Genomic DNA, 16,925 nt, shown 5'->3' on the forward strand with positions numbered 1-16,925 from the left:
CCACACACACACACTCTCTCTCTAAAAAAAATAGCCCAAAGGACAGAAGTATTAAAGATAATTATAGCTACAATAACTTGTTGGTATATTCACAATATAAAAAGATGTAAATTGTGACATCAAAACATAAAACAAAATGTGTTAGAAGTAGTAACAGGATAGAATTTTTTGTATGTGATTAAAGTTAAGTTGTTATCAGCTTAGAAGACTGTTATATTTCATGTAAGCCTCATGGTAATCAATGAGGGAAACAAAGGCAAGAGAAGTGAAGTTTAAATTAAATCTCCTGGGGCACATGGGTGGCTCAGTCCTTAAACATCTGACTTTGGCTCAAATCATGATCTCAGGGTCCTGGGATCAAGGCCCTTCACTGGGCTCCGCACTCAGTGGGGAGTCTGCTTCCCCCTCTCCCTCAGCCCCTCCCCTGACTTGTGCTTTTTTTCTCTCTCAAATAAATAAATAAAATCTTTAAATAAATAAATAAATCTCCTTATAGCTTGCACCCCACTGATACCTGAAACATGCAGAGCATGACCTTCCTTAAGGAACTCATGGCGGCCTTACGCCTTAATGTTTATGTTTTATTAAAGACTAAAAGTAACCTTAACAGCAGCTAGACCCTCAAGGTCCTGAAAGCCTTGCTTCGAAATTCCTTAGAGACTTACACTATCCCTAACCCCCACTAATTAAAAAGTATTCAAGAATGGATAAACATACACAAAAAAACTGATACACTAAGTTAATTGAAGGAAAAATGGAAATCATCATCTCAATAGAAGCAGAAAAAGCATCTGACAAAATGCAACATCCTGGGGCGCCTGGGTGGCTCAGTCGTTAAGCATCTGCCTTCGGCTCAGGTCATGATCCCAAGGTCCTGGGATCGAGCCCCACATCGGGCTCCCTGCTCAGCAGGGAGCCTGCTTCTCCCTCTCCCTCTGTCTACCACTCTGCCTACTTGTGCTCTCTGTCAAATAAATAAATAAAATCTTTAAAAAAAAAATGCAACATCCTTCCATGATAAAAGATCTCAACAAAGCGGGTATAAAAGGAATGTACCTCAACATAATAAAGACCATATATGATAAGCCACAGATACCATCATACTCAGTAGTGAAAAGTTGAAAGCTTTTCCTCTAAGATCATGAGTAATACAAGGGTGCCCACTCTCACCACTCCTATTCAACATAGTATTGGAGGTCCTGCCAGAGCAAATGGGCAAAAAAAGAAATAAAAGGCATCCAAATCAAAGGAAGCAGTAAAATTATGTTTACGGATGTTAATTGTGGTATTCGTTTACCAATACATACTTATATCAAATCATTGCGTTGTAAACCTTAAACTAATACAATGTTATACGTCACTTACGTCTCAATAAAATGGGAGGGGGCTAAAATTAGTTCTCTCAAAAAATTGCAGACTGATGCCATTTATCACCTACCCCACATAAATGACCTGGTACCTGCTAGTACTCTCAAAACTCGGCTTAAAGATCACTTCCTCAGGGAGATCTTCTCTGATACTGAAGTCAAAAAGTTATTCTAAAATTTATCTGGAAAAGCAAAGAAACTGACATTGCTAAAGCAATTCTGAAAATACAATGGGAAGAATGAGACTACCCAATTTCAAGACTTATTCTGTAGCTACAGTCACCAAAACTGTGGTATTAGCAGGACAGACACATAGATTAACGGAACAGAATAGAGAATCCAGAAATAGAGCCACACATATTTGCCCAACTGATTTTTGACAGTAGTACAAAAGCAACTCATTAGGGAAAGATAGCCTTTTCAACAAATGGTGCTAGACATCCACAGGGAAAAAAATAACCCTCAGTGTAAGTCTCATACCTTACATAAAAGTTAACTCAAAATGTGTCATGGATTTAAATGTAAAATGTAAGTTTTAGAAAAAATATAGCAGAAAATCTTTAGGCTTAAAGGCTTGGCAGAGTTTAGACATTACACTACAAGTTATGATTCATAAAAGGAAAAACTGATAAACTGGACTTCATCAAAATTAAGAACTTTTAGGGGCACCTGGCTGGCTCAGTCGGAAGAGCATGCAACTCTTGATCTTGGGGTCATGAGGTTGAGCCCCACACCGGGGGTAGAGATTACTGAAAAAAAAAGAACTTTTACTCTTCAACATATCCTGTTAAGAGGATGAAAAAAAGCTACAGACTGGAAGAAATAGTTGCAAATCACGTATCTGACAAAGGTTTCAGACCTAGGCTATATACATAAAGAACCCTCAAGACACAACAGTAAAAAAAACCTGAACAATCCAGGTAGAAAATGGACAAGGTCAAGGCGCCGGCAGATTCAGTCCGGTGAGGGCTGCTTTCTAGGTTCACAGACCATCAGCTTCTCACAGAGCATAAGGGAGACGAGGAAGCTCTCTGGGGTCTCTTTTGTGAAGGTGCTAATATCACTGATAAGGGCTCTGCCCTCATGACTTAATCACTTCCCAAAGGCCCCCAACTCCAAGTACCATCACATTAGAGATTATTAGGCTTAAACATATAAATAAATATAAATTTAGGAGTAGGGAAGAACAAATATTCATTCTACTTTCAGTCTAACATTTATATATTTTACTTGTCTTCTTATGTCTCTCCTGATCAGAGCATAAGCTCCATAAAGACAAGACTCACCTCTGTTTTGTTCACTGCAATTCCCAGAGTCTCGAAAAATGTCTGGCACATAGTAGGTGCCCAGTAATTATTTACTGACTAAAATATTCACTAGAGTAAAATAACAATAAGCTCAAAGCAAATACCAGGGATGTTATTTTTCACACAGCACTAAAACTGTTTATTGCTGCTTTCTATTAACACATTTTAGTTTTGGGGCGCCTGGGTGGCTCAGTCATTACGCGTCTGCCTTCAGCTCATGTCATGATACCAGGGTCCTGGGATCGAACCCCGCATCGGGCTCCCTGCTCAGCGGGAGGCCTGCTTCTCCCTCTCCCCCTGCTTGTGTTCCCTCTCTCACTGTCTCTCTGTCAAATAAATAAATAAATAATCTTTTAAAAAAAAGACATTTTCATTTTGGGTTGCCTGGGTGGCTCAGCTGGTTGACTGTCTGACTCTTGATCTCAGCTCAGGTCTTGATCTCAGGGCTGTGAGTTCAAACCCCTTGTTGGGCTCCACCCTGAGTATGAAGCCTACTTAAACACATTTAGTTTTACCCATCAATGCAAACTTACATAATTATCATAAAATTAGAATACACTCCTTTGTAAAGCGTACTTAAATAAAGGTTTTTCCCTCAAGTTTTATAAATTAAATTACAATTACCTTATTCAAAGTATGTCCAACATGTGGGTCACCATTTGCATAAGGAGGTCCATCATGAAGACAAAATTCTGTTTTTACTTTTCTTTCTCTTTGCCATGAATAAAGTTCTGAAAATCCACATTTCTGTTTAAAAAGAACCATAACGTCTGAACATCAACCAAATACATACCGCCTGAATCTTACCATAAATAACAGCCAGCATTTGCTTATTTCTTATCCCATACCAATGTATTCAACTCTAAAACCCAATGGTGAGGCTTCTAAAATGCACATCTGAGTCCTCATCTTTTGTTTCCCCATAGGCTTCAGATTGAAGTTTAAGTTCTTTATATAGTAAACAGGGCTCTACAAAAGTTAGCACCACCAAATTCTGGCCAGTCTCTCAGCACTCCCCACCATCCACTCCTCAGTCCTGCCATGCTGAAGGGCCTGTAGATTACATCCCAGCCCACCCACACACACACTCTTATTCTTGCTCTCCTTTGGCCTCAACACTACCTACCAAATCCCAACAATACTCACTGCAGCCCTACTTCCCTTCTCGCACCTAGTGTGTACCCCTGGCCCAGGCACTTTGCTCTTATGGGCTGTTCCCTTATTTGAAAAAAAAAAAATGTTAATAGCCAATTCACAGAGCTGGTGTGAAAAATACATGAGGAAACGTTTGAAATTGTCACAGTTCCTGGCATATCCATGATACTGAATAAAACACTTTAAAAAAGTAGATGGCTAAAACAGGTTTATGAGTCTAGAGCTCTGATAATTGCCGTAAGAATATTTAGGCTAAGCAAATTTACTTAACCTATATATGCTGAATAACAGGGATTTTAAAGACTCCAAAATTACAGAAGCTAACAAGTGAATCTGCCCTTAGAAAGTTCAGTCTAGTACAGGAGACAGATGCAGATTTTAGGGAGGGGACTCTGAGGAAGTACAGCTACTCTATTCTGCAAACAATTCAGAATTCCAACTAGGCGCCTACTGACACCACAAAAGTAAGCTTCAACTTTCCCACAAAATCGAATTTTTATTTATATGTGTCCATGTTAATTTGCTTTTCAGAAGTTACTGGGAAAGTGTCCAAATCCAACTTTTTTTTTTGCCTAAAAAATGAGACTTATATTCAGTTCTGTGCTGCTATGTGAGCATCCCCCTTAATACACTGCTCTGGAACCTCTGAGGGATTCACCTAGAGTTTTTCAAGCAAGAAACCCTGAGATGAGCAGATGATTTCCACTGGTCCAGCCATAACACCCCCGCCCAAAGGGGCCCGGAGTCTGCGGCCAGGTCCCACCCGCCAGGGGTGTGGTCGCCCGGAGCGGCGGCCGGAGAGGGCCCGGCTCCCCTTCGCCCCAGGCCAGGTCGGGCCTCCCTGCCCACCTGCTGGATCTCCAGCTCCGTGTCGGGCTGCTGGCGGCCCAGCAGCTTCATGGGGAAGCTGGTCTGCGGCAGCAGCACCGTGTCCCGATATCTGCCATTATTCGAGCTCTGCAGCTGGTTACTGGCCCCGGTGACTGACCGCACCAAAAGCCTCCTCGTCGTCCCTCGCCACCCCGGTTGACAGCGAAGGCGGGGCGGCACCCATAAATTCCGGGCCGCGGCCAGAGCGGCGGCTCCCGGCCCGCGCGGGTGCAGCCCCCAACGCATAGCCAGCCAACCCCGGCCTTCCCGCGAGCGCCAGGTCCTCCGCGGGAGGGTCCCGCGGGGGTTCTGGAAAACCGGGACCCCAGAAGACCTCCGCAAGCTCTGCCGGAGTGCGCACGCGCGCGGGGCACGGAAGGGGCGGGAAGCAGGCCCTTCCCAGAGACAGCAGGAAGGCAGCCACCCCGGGTCTTGGCCGCAACCGGGGCGGGGCCGGGCAGACCCTGAGGGGCGGGGCAAGGTGTGATGCGCCTGCCCGGGCTCAGATTTCAATCACAGAGCCCTGACTTTAAGGTATTTTAGTATATCCAGTATATATAATATATAGCAAATATTTAAGATATTTTTAGTATATCCAAGATATTATCACTTCAACCTGTAGTTAATATAAAATTATAAAAAAGATATTACATTCTTTGTCTTCGTACTGAATCTTTGAAATTCAGTATGCATTTTACACACGCAGCATCTCAGTTTGGGTTAGTAATCTGCCACGCGCTCAACAACCACACAGACTATGACTACCTCAGGGGGCAGCACCTCTTTAGCTGAGTGCAAAGTTCAGTACGGATATTATAAACCAACCTAATTATGTAATTTTCAGATTCCCTATATCCCTGTTATGTCCCACTCCTACAGAATACTATATATAGGGTGTAGGACTTGAGCTCTGGTTTCTGACAGAAACCCACTTTTCTATCCCACTTTTTGAAAGTTTGTGTTAGGCCACCCTTTACAGAAAAAAAGTGAAAATAGCATTCATTACATTAGTACCTGTTTTCCATAACAAAGAAAACGAAGGAGATTTTCGCTTTTATGAAAAAAAGTGAAAATAGCATTAAGCATTAGTCTTGCAGCAAGACTTCATAGAGGCAGCAGGCACCCAAAGCCACCAGTGTGGCCCCGCCAAGCTCCTGCCCTGGGCACTACTCTCAGCATCTCAGCATCAGCTGCTAGCCCTTTGAACTGTGTCCATGAGCATCTGTGCTCTATCTCGATTTATTTTGTGCATCTGTTAGCAAGATGTGTCCTAAGGTATCAGGAAAGCTTAAGAAAGGTTATTTTTGGGCATCTGGGAATGCTAAAAATTTTTTCCATGTAAATTAATGGTAATTGCTTCTTTGCTTTACTCCATTTAGGCTTATGAAAGGTTTCATAGGAACACTCTACTTTCAGCTAGCAGGGGAAACCTGTATTTGGTTGGCCAGGTCATAGTAGTTCACAACTGTTACCTTTTCATTGTAAAGTGTACCTCTTCCTATTCATAAGACACAACATCTAGAAGACTTGGCTTGCATAGATAAAAAGATTGACCAATTTCCTACAAAAATAAAAAGAAAATTTTATATGGAAAAACATACCGCAAAGAAGGCAAGTGGCAAACAGTAAGCATTCAGTGTCAGCCTTTCACCAGGCCCTGTTCCCAACTCCTTAGCTCATTTAATCATTAAACCCCATAAAGTGAAAATATAACATGCCAAAACAACCCTCCGCAGTGAGGCAGGTATTATGGTTATTGCCATTTTACAGATAAGGAAACTGAGGCACATAGTGTTAAGTAACTTGCTCAAGAGCACACAAATAAGAAGTGGCAGAGCTGGGATTCAAATCCAGGCAGTTGGGTTCCAGTACCCATATGGATAATCACCATACTATATTGCCTCCCCTACACTATACTGTGGGAGAAAACATTTGCAAACACATTTTAAAAATTAATATCCAGGGGCGCCTGGGTGGTTCAGTTGGTTAAGCATCCAACTCTTGATCTCAGCTCAGGTTTTGATCCAGGGTCATGAGTTCAAGCCCTGCATTGGGCTCCATGCTGGGCATGGAGCCTACTTAAAAAAAATTAATATCCAAAATGTATAAGGAGCTGCTACAAATCAGGAAAATAAATATAAACAACCCAATGGAAAAAAAGTCAAAGGAGAAGAAGAGGCAATTCATAGTGCAATGGAAAAGGCCAATAAACCTACTCAAACATACTCAAACAAAGACACTCAACTTCAGGAGTGATCAAGGACAGGCAGTTAAAACAAGATACCATTCCCATCCAACAGATGAAAGCAAAAATTAAGAAGTTTGATAACAAGGACTGGAGGGTGTATGAAAGTGATCTCACACTGTTGGTAGTAATATATAATTTGTACTGCCTTTTTGAATGGCAAGTTGGCAGTATCTGTCACCATTTCAAAGGCATTTCACTTTGGACCTGCAGTTCTGCATCTGAGAATCTATCCTGTGAACTTTAGTCTCACAGGAGCACAACAATAAACGCACAGAGAAGCTCTTCTAACCAACCCCTACATAACACATTGCTGAATTCAACAGTGCTCTCCATCTTCCCATAAATCCTGTACTGAGGGTACACTCAGCCCTCAAAGCAGAAGGCTACTCTCCATGACATCTGCACACTTTTCTCCTGTTGAACTTACAGTCAGTTATGTCTATCCTTAAACTTATTCAAGCCAGTTGTAATTGTTATGTAATTACTTAATTATAAGAACTAATGTATGCTTAAAATGGTAAATTTTGTTATATATATTTTTACCACAATAAATGGTCTGCCTTAAGTCTCAGGGTGATTATGAAAATCAGATGAGATTGTAAGGTAAAAGCTTTCCCAAGAACTCCATGTAATGGTAGCCCCGTTTGTTGATATTGCTCTCTGATCAGAGTTTTTTTTAATGGAAATTATTGTTTGTTTCTAATTATAAAAGTTTGGGAGTTACAAAAGAGCACGCAGAATCAAAAATTGTTCACTGACTGCTCTCTTCCCAAAACCAATCTTTTTTTTTTTCTCCTTTAATGCAAAGGTAATTGCTTTTATGAAAACTAAGGGGAATTCCCTAAAGAGTCTGGTAAAGACAAGTCTCCAAAACACAAAACCAACTGTTGTTGAATTAGGTGAAGCTAAAACAAGTGTACAGTAGTGGGGAAAGTATCATAAAAAATTATAAGTATTCTGCAGTTAGGATGTGTCTAAGTGTCTAAACTACAAAACTAGATGGTGCATTATGGCTCTGCATTATCAGGAGAGATAAAGCAAAATTCCAATCCCAGGACATATGCTCTAAGAAAAGACCTGGCAGAGAATATCGTTTGCATTTTCTGTTTCTTTTAAGCAATGAGAATGTGGTCGTGGGCTACTTATCTAATTTTAAAATAAAGTAGTACCTTTATTAATATAAAGGATACCTTTAACAATACAAAATGACTGTTCCCTTTGATAGTTTTTCTTACTCTGAATTTCTACTCTAATAATGCAGTGGGTTTCGTTTCCTAATGAATTGGAGAATTTCTGTCTTTAAAAGGATGTGTTTAAGCAATTTACATTTATTTTGTAACTTATATGTTTGCTATTAACTCCGCCATCTTATGTTATTTGTGATAATCACCGTGCCCTCCTTTTTAATACTGAAAAAAAAAAAAGCACTGCCCATTCACTCTGTTTTCATTGCATATCTACCTCCACGCACAAACATAAACAAGGGAGGCACAAAAAGTGTGCTCCTGAAATATATGGTTAAAGCCTAAATGAATAAAAGGCAATTTTTGTTTTTGCCTGTTTATTTACTTTTGTCAGTGCAGTAACAATTTTGCTAAGCGGATTTTCTTCTGTGCCTCAAAAAGCAAAAAAAACAAACCACCACCACCCAATCCCCAAATCATTAGCGTAACAAACCATTATCCATTATCTGGTCAGGAAAAGAGAGTATTTCCCAGGACTTACTGGCAAGCATATGAAAGGGTCACAAACCCTTTTAAGAATCTCGTAAGTAGGGGGCGCCTGGGTGGCTCAGGCTTTACGTGCCTTCGGCTCAGGTCATGATCCCAGGATCCTGGGCTCCAGCCCCGCATGGGGCTCCCTGCTCCGTGGGAAGCCTGCTTCTCCCACTCCCCCTGCTTGTGTTCCCTCTTTCTCTGTATCTCGGTCAAATAAATAAATAAAATCTTTAAAAAAAAAAGTAAGCACTAGTGACAATTCTGCATAAAACCTTTTAGCTCCTGGGAGCGGAGGCGGAGGGGTCGTGGACCTCCTGAAGCCAGTCCACGGACCCCTGGGATTCGAGGGTAGACCCTCGCTGACCACCGCAGTGCGATATTACTAGTCCAATAAACATCTTAAGAGTGTACAAAGTGGACTGGAAGACCCTGAAACCACAATGAATCTTTTACAAGTAGGCACACCTCTCCCTATTACAGTAGGCGACACACACGGCCAGAGAGTTCAGGGGAAAACACGGGGAAATGGAGTTTTCTGGCGGGTCGGGAGTCCCCGGCGGTCGTGGGAGTAGCTGTTCTGCGCCTGCGCTGAATTTTCCGCATGCTCAGTAGCTGCGGTAGGTTTGTCCTACATCCACCAACGTTCGAGCTATTGACGGGAAGGCGGCCAGGTACTGCACCCAACGAGAGACCTGTTGCTTGATAGCTTTCTGTTGTTGTTGTTACCCTTCAAGTGTCTTTCGTCTAGCTTTGTTCCAGGCTTGTCACAGTAAGTTTCTCCCCTGCGAGTCAGGGCAAGACCTTGGGCAGATCTGACTCATTTATTGGTCCCCTAACTCCACCCCTTTGCACAAATACAAGGAGATTACAGGGATTTATGTTTAAAAAAGAAGAAAGTTTGCATGAGTCAGATTGACTCTCTAGATATTCCAATTTCGGACCTAGATTCTTGAGTGTCAGCAATTTAATTGTTGATCGGTGCGTTTATTTTCGTCCTCCAGGGTCTTTTCATTGCTATTTATTGTAGAATTAACAAGGCAAACCAAGACAGTGGGTTCTTTAGTGCACTCAAATTTAGAGACTGCCTTATGTCTGAAATTAAATTTCGTTCAAATAGCACACATTTTTCCTACTATCTCTCCTACATGCTTGTAGGCTTGCTTGCTTTATTCAGGTTTCCCTGAAAATATAATTGCTAGTTCCAAAGATGTGTACATTTTACTTTCAGTAAGCTTTTCAAAATCATCCTAAGAGGTTTTAACCACTTTGCATCCTTGCTCACAGTGCCCAGGAGGATGTTCCCTCACAGGCTAGCCAACACTGGGCATTTTTGTCTATGCCAGTCTTACACATGAACAATCATCTTTTGCTGTTTCAATCTGCATTTCTTTCATAATTAATGAAGTTGAGCATTTCATGTAATTAATGGCCATTGTTTTAATAGGAATAGCCTATTTGTGTCCTTTGCTCATTTTTCTACTAGATTATTCATCTTTAACATATTAATGTAAAAACCCTTTACATAACCAAAATTAACTCAGATGTCTAGTACATGATACAAAATTTTTTTCTCATTTTGTCAATCATCTGCTTTGCTTGTGGTAATTTGATTACATAGATATCTTAATTTTTATTCAGTCAAATTTGTCAATATATTCTTTTATAGATTCTTAGTTTTTCTCATGTTTAAAAGTCCTTTACCAAATCTACAAAATATTTCACACGGTTTTGTTCTCATGCTTTTACGGTTTCTTTCTTTACTTCTAAAATCATGCATTGATCTGGGATGTAATTGATACAAAGAATGCAAAAAGTTTCCAACATTTTTTTAAAAAAGATTGGCAACTGTTCCCACCATTTTTGCACAATTAACTTTCCCTTGTGATTTGAAATACCACCTTAGTGTGTTTGGATCTACTTCTGGGATTTAATTCTGCCCAGGACTAAACTGTGTAATTACTATAGTTTTATATCATATTTTGATAACTGGTAAGGAGAGTATCTTGGCTCATAGTTCTTTTTCAGAATTTGCTCTGTTATGCTCATATTTTTATTTTTCCAGATGACCTTGAACCTTAGCATCACTTGATTAGGTTTCAAAAGATATAATCTTTGTATTTTGACTGGGAACTCAGTCATTCATTTTTAAGATTTTATTTATTCATTTGAGAGAGAGTCTGAGAAAGAGACAGAGAACAGACAGGGTCAGGGAGAGGGAGAGGGAGAAGCAGGCTCCCTCTGAGCAGGAAGCCCAATGTGGGGCTCAATCCCAGGACCCTGGGATCATGACCTGAGCCGAAGGCAGACACTTAACTGACTGAGCCACCCAGGCACCCCCATCATTCCTTTTTAGATCCTAATCCTCATGTGCTCACCACCTTTATATTGAATTCAAATTACCTTTCCCAGGCTGTCAAAGGAAATGGATCATTTGATTCCTGTTTTTAATCCTTCAGAACTAGCCCTATTGGCTACTGTAAAGATTTCTTAAAGGATGGGATGTTAGGTTGATAGCCGTAAGTGGCATACAACCTTTTCTCATTACTACTTTAAGCCTCAAGCTCTGAATGTTATGAAAAAGAATCTGTAATGTGATTCTGGGTTGTATTGGTTATCATATTACATCCTCAGGGTCAAAATAAAGTTGCAGAAGCCATAGGAATTTTTTTGCCCGGAACACTACCCTGCTGTCTCTGCAGGATAGCCAGTAATGAGGACAGATATCACAGTAATGGTTAGCCAGTGTGATTTAGTGCTTACCTTGTGCCAGGGACCGTTACAAGTCCTTTACTTGCATTGCTCATTTAATACTTACAACAACCCCATGCTATAGATACTATTATTAGCTCCATTTTACAGATTGAGGCACAGAGAATTTAAGTGGCTTTCCCAAGTTCATATGGCTAACATATACCAGAGCCAGGGTTTGATCGCTGGCGGTTGGCTCTCGTGCCTGTGCCTTTAGTTGCCTTATCCTGTTTTTGAGTAAGCTGTCAGGAAGCTGTGTTCTCAGAGGTGGTGCTTTAGGACCCAGAAGATGTAAACCTGGTAGAGAAGGAAGTACCGCGTATATAACCTGAGCTGCTAAACGGAAGTTAGCAACTTGCAGGTAGCTTTTTGGCGGCAGTGGCGGCGGCGGCGGCAGCGGCCTTGCAGGTTCCCCATCAATACCGTCATCAAGGTGATTCTCACTTGGGTTCTGGGAGGGGGCACAATTGAAAAGACTAACAGGAACCTCTTTTCCAGGTGTGTTTCGATAATATGATTAGATTCATTTTCTTTACTAAGGGCCAAAATTGTATTCATTTGTTGAAAAAATTTGTAAGAAAAATAGTAGACAAGGGGATAATAATATTTCATTACTTAGTATGTTTGGACTGAAGTATTTCAGAGAAATTGGTAGGAATATTTTATTTGCCAGCTAAAAGTGATTTGCGGGACCTCTTTAAAAATCACTGTTGTGCTTTACCTCAAACCTGTTACATTCTTATGAAACTGGTGTTAGCTTTAAATGGCAGTTCATATAGTACGCATTTTATGAGGAATGTAGTAGAACAAGCCTAAAAGGTTGTCTTTATAAGAAAATCCTGTGGATGTGGCAAACATAAAAGGAAGTGGTTTAGTCATATACAAAGCCTGACAAGCCTGGAATGATTGCTTAATTGGCTCAAATGTAAGTGATGTCTGTGAAAAGGTACAACACTACCATACAGTGAGGGAAAATGATCTGCCTTTCACCAATGACATTTTATATAACTCGGGGACTGAATGAGCATTCCAACACATATTAAAATATCCTCAGTAGTTAAGGCATAGTAGGGTAGTACATGATTAGTTGCCTGAAGACTACCTTTTCCACTGTGGAATAAATCAGATATGTAGCTGATCAAGGATAATAAGGAAGTAGAGGTAAGGTCAACAAAATGTTTGCTGAATTATTTCTCCTGTTTTCTGTTTGAGTATTGGTAATTTTCATAAGCAGTTTTTTTACCTAGCCTGCTAATAAAATGAATCTAGCCGGATTATGATGTAATAAGATAAAGAGAATTTAAGTACATAAGAATTCATTTTATTTTCATCTTAATTCCGGACAACTACTGGCCACAACTCAATTCTCCTTCTGAAGGGTTTCAAACACTTCACTTGTTTATTGTCTCAATGTTCATAATCCCTGTGACTAGAATTCGGATGAGAGAAAAAAGATGTAAAGAGCTTAAAAGGCACATCAGATCAAATATGCAGTCAGAAATTGGCAGTAGGAAAAAAAAAGAAATTGGCGGTAGAATAATGACTTGCTGAATTGAGGTTTGTAATGTCCCTTCTGTTCTGTATTGTGTTCCTTTGTTGAGTTGAAATAATGCTGACCAGATTCGATTGGAGGGCCGAGAGTTTTTGTCATCAGTTGGTTCCCTGTGAGCACTCTGAGACAGAAAAAGTCCAAGAGGTTTGTTAGGGAGTGTTCTTGGGATCACTTGTGGGAAGTGTGAAGAAGGTAGTGATGCCTTGGGGAGTGGCGAGTTGGGCGCGATGCAGTCTCAGCGAAGGCCTCAGTCAGCCAACCGAGCTGGGCATTCGGAAGCTACGGTGACCCAGAAGAGTTGGGGTGGCAGCCCTCTTGGAGTGTGGAGTGGCCTTTAAACCCATCCCATCTGTTGACCCATTGCAGGTGCAGTGACTCTTCTCAGCAGATAAATTCCCAAAGAAAGGTGGCAGCTAAAAGCCATCTGTTGGTGGCACTCCAAGCAGCTGGGGAAATGTTCTTCAGCCCTGAAGGGAGTTTGGGTAGTACATCCCAGCCTCGGAACAGTCACTAAAATTGCAGGGTTTGAATTTGTATTTTCAAAGAGGAATATACTTTATGCCGAAGGCTCTTTTTCCCATATTTTCCACTGGGCCAGGGGCTATTCTGACACTCATTACTTGTCCAGATGATTGGTCTTCACCCCAATTAGGTGTGTTGCGTATTCTCTTTATTTGGCAACTGATGATGATGGTAGTAAATAGCCAGCAGATTAAATTTTATTTAATCTCTAATGGAACATTCATTGGTTTTTAGAAACTAACTGTAATCCCATGCAACCCCTCCTTTTTTTAATTATTCTGTACATACACCCCCATCCCTTATGTTATTCATACCTCTCTTGGCTCTTACCAGTTTTATGTTACAGACTTCAGGTTACAATATTTTACCCCCAATCCATCAAAACACTAGCTCATCCATGGCAGATGTTATATCTTACATTTTTAGCCCCTGATGGAATTTCCACAGCCTTTGCACATATGCACGTATACCTCATACATAAAACCTTTTCACGTGCTCATAGGCCTGCGCCAGTTTTCCCCATGCTTCAAAATGTCCCATCTGCAGAAAGAATGAATACTATAAAATTTATTGAGAGAGTTAATGCTGAAATGGAGGTTTTTCCAAGTCTCTTAGCAAAAGTTTATTAAAGGATCTGTACAGTTAATTACTCAGTAAATATGTGTTGAATTGAATTCAAGTGACTGAAACCAGTAGTTGGCTTTGAAAGTAACAATGTTTCTCTTAATTTCCCCTTAGGGCTTATCATGGCTTCCAGTCACACCGTGTTGATGCGGCTTGTAGCCTCAGCATATTCTATTGCTCAAAAGGCAGGAACCATAGTCAGACGTGTTATTGCTGAAGGAGACCTGGGTATTGTGGAGAAGGTACTGAAAGTCTCATCTCATTTCATACCAACTTTATTTTTGTTCCTTCACGTTTTAGCTAAAGGATATAATAATCTGGACACACTTCAGTAGTTGAAATAATTAATGTTTCACCTATGGACATTGCTAGACCCTTAGTACAAATAGGCTCCATTTCTGCTTTGAAAATGATTCCAGAGTTCCTGCATCCAAAACTTTTATGGTTAGGCCTTCTGACTGCTGTCCAGCCCCAGAGCACCATAACCAAGCTTCATATCCTAAAGTAATCTCTTACAGGTCATTGAGTCCTTCGTGAACTTGACATGTTGGTAAAATCTGGCATATAAATAAGTATTCCTTATAGTCAGAGCTTTAAACTTTTTTCTTCTTCATGGGAAAGAAACACAAGACAAGGTTGTTGTTTTATTTTCCCCCTAGAATGATAATTAAAAACTTAGGTAAAAAAAGAAAAAAACTTAGGTAAATTATCAGAAAGATAGTTTATCATGATAGTTGATTCTTTTCGTTTTTGTTTTTTGGGTAAGCTCTACACCCAGCATGGGGCTTGAGCTCACAATGGTGAAATGAGGAGTTGCATGCATGTTCTACTGACTGAGCCAGCCAGGTGTCCCTAGTGATAGTTGATTCTTAAAAGAAAATCCTACTATGCATGTGTTCTAGTTTAAAATATAATTTATTCTACACAATTTGGTTATAATTTCATGTTGCAATTTTTAAATGTAAGTTTCCATATATTGACTTTTTATCATAACCTTTAAAGAAGATTGTATTATAATTTTGTCCAAGTGAGAAAATTACAGGGTATAATTAACTATTAACATTATAATGATTTATAAATAGAGTTGTAGTTAAGTCAGGCATCTATCTAAGGCTGTCAGCAGAAAAAAATGAGGACCAAAAATGAGTAAAAAACAACTTAGTAATAAGTTCAGATGAGCTAATTATAGGACATTTAACGTAAGTGCTTTTAAAAATTAAGAATAGGGGTGCCTGGGTGGTTTAGTCAGTTAAGCATCCGACTCTTGATTTCAGCTCAGATCATGACCTCAGGGTTGTGAGATTGAGTCCCGCATCAGGCTCTGTGCTGGATGTGGAGCCTGCTTCTGATTCTCTCCCTCTCCCTTTGCCCCTACCCCCGCCTCCCCCAACTAGAAAAAAAAAATAAGAATAAAAATCAGGGGGTGTGCCTGGCTGACTCAGAAGAGCACCGACTCTTGGTCTCAGGGTCATGAGTTCAAGCCCCACACTGGGTGTAGACATTACTTAAATAAATAAAACTTAAAAAAAATAGAATGAAAATCACAAGAACAAGTTAAGTAAAACTCATTTCTAATTTTGATAGATTTATGGGCTTAATAGTATAGGAAGTAGATACAATATATCTTGATTTCAGAAAAAAAATTTTCATTTTTCATTGTCAAAAAAAATTCAAGCTATTGATAAATATGGACATGACATCTCCCATCCCCCATCTTGAACCACTGTTAGGTATATTCGTAAGTGGATGAACAATGTTACCCAAACATTTTAATTCACGATTCACATCAACCAAGAAAAGATCATTGGTGACAGATCATAGGACTCTGCTTCCAACTCTGTCCTTTTCTCTTTAACCTTTAACTTAAATACAGTTTTAAAAATTCATTGAATGTATCTTCTCAAAAATGTTGTGGAACAGGAGGATATAGAGATCATACTTATCAAATTTATCAATAAAATGAGGCTGGAAACAGTAGTTAATATATTGGATCACAGAAAAAGTACTCAAAAAGTTACAAACACTAAGAAAAGAGGGCCAAATCCAACAGGATATTATATCAGGAATAATTATAAGTTCCCAAAATATTTGTGTTCAAGTTATAAGAAGTAAATCCAATTTATATTTGTTTAAAAAAGAGGTTTTAGTTGACAACGTATGTGCTCAGTGATAAACCAACAATGTAATTCAGCGACTTTCAGAAGGCTACTAATCTTATGGCCTTTTTTTTTAAAGATTTTTTGTTTATTTATTTGACAGAGACACAGCAAGAGAGGGAACACAAGCAGGGGGGAGTGGGAGAGGGAGAAGCAGGCTTCCCGCGGGGCAGGGAGCCCGATGTGGGGCTCCACCCCAGGACCCTGGGATCATGACCTGAGCCTAAGGCAGACGCTTAACGACTGAGCCACCCAGGCGCCCCTCTTATGCACCATTTTTGAGATGAACTGCTTTAAGCAGTGGGACTCTAGGATTTGGCTTTCCCTGGCTTGGAGGATAGCTGGTCATCAACTCTTGTAATTGGACCCAGAAGAAGGAACTGGTCAATCTGTTAATTTATCAATACCCCTCTGAAGCTGACAGAGTGCTCCAACAGGAGCCTATAGCTAAGGAGTAATGGAAAAACAGTAATAATCTCCCTGTCCTCTGTATTGGTCAGACACTTGTAGTAATAATCTCCCTGTCCTTTGTACTGGCAATAATCTCCCTGTCCTCTGTACCTGTCACGTACTTCTAGGTAATAGATGATAAAAAAGGTAACGATCTCCCTGTCCTCTGTATGGTCAGGCACTTCTAGGTAATAGATAATGAAAAAGG

General features: G+C 40.2%; 2 protein-coding genes across 6 annotated transcripts in view; one reads left to right on the plus strand and one right to left on the minus strand.

Annotated features, from left to right (window-relative positions):
• The window catches only part of IARS2 (isoleucyl-tRNA synthetase 2, mitochondrial), a 54,755-nt gene extending 49,685 nt beyond the window's left edge, over nt 1-5,070 (minus strand). The window contains exons 1-2 of the mRNA XM_044915897.1: nt 4,679-5,070; nt 3,299-3,421 (exon numbers count right to left, since the gene is read on the minus strand). Of these exons, the coding sequence (XP_044771832.1) occupies nt 3,299-3,421; nt 4,679-4,945 (390 nt within the window). The 5' untranslated portion in view covers nt 4,946-5,070. The remainder of the gene's footprint in view (nt 1-3,298; nt 3,422-4,678) is intronic.
• A 4,203-nt stretch (nt 5,071-9,273) lies between these two features.
• BPNT1 (3'(2'), 5'-bisphosphate nucleotidase 1) overlaps nt 9,274-16,925 on the plus strand; it is a 22,395-nt gene continuing 14,743 nt past the window's right edge. For 2 of the 5 annotated variants that reach the window (XM_021698402.2, XM_021698406.2), the window contains exons 1-2: nt 11,682-11,846; nt 14,226-14,353. In XM_021698402.2, the coding sequence (XP_021554077.2) occupies nt 14,234-14,353 (120 nt within the window). In that variant the 5' untranslated portion in view covers nt 11,682-11,846; nt 14,226-14,233. Of the gene's footprint in view, nt 9,435-11,681; nt 11,847-11,880; nt 11,912-14,225; nt 14,354-16,925 lie in introns of those variants that run through there. The other 3 variants (XM_021698404.2, XM_021698403.2, XM_021698405.2) reach the window with 3 other exon arrangements.

The sequence above is a fragment of the Neomonachus schauinslandi genome, chromosome 6 (assembly GCF_002201575.2).
Source record: "Neomonachus schauinslandi chromosome 6, ASM220157v2, whole genome shotgun sequence".
Taxonomy (NCBI): domain Eukaryota; kingdom Metazoa; phylum Chordata; class Mammalia; order Carnivora; family Phocidae; genus Neomonachus; species Neomonachus schauinslandi.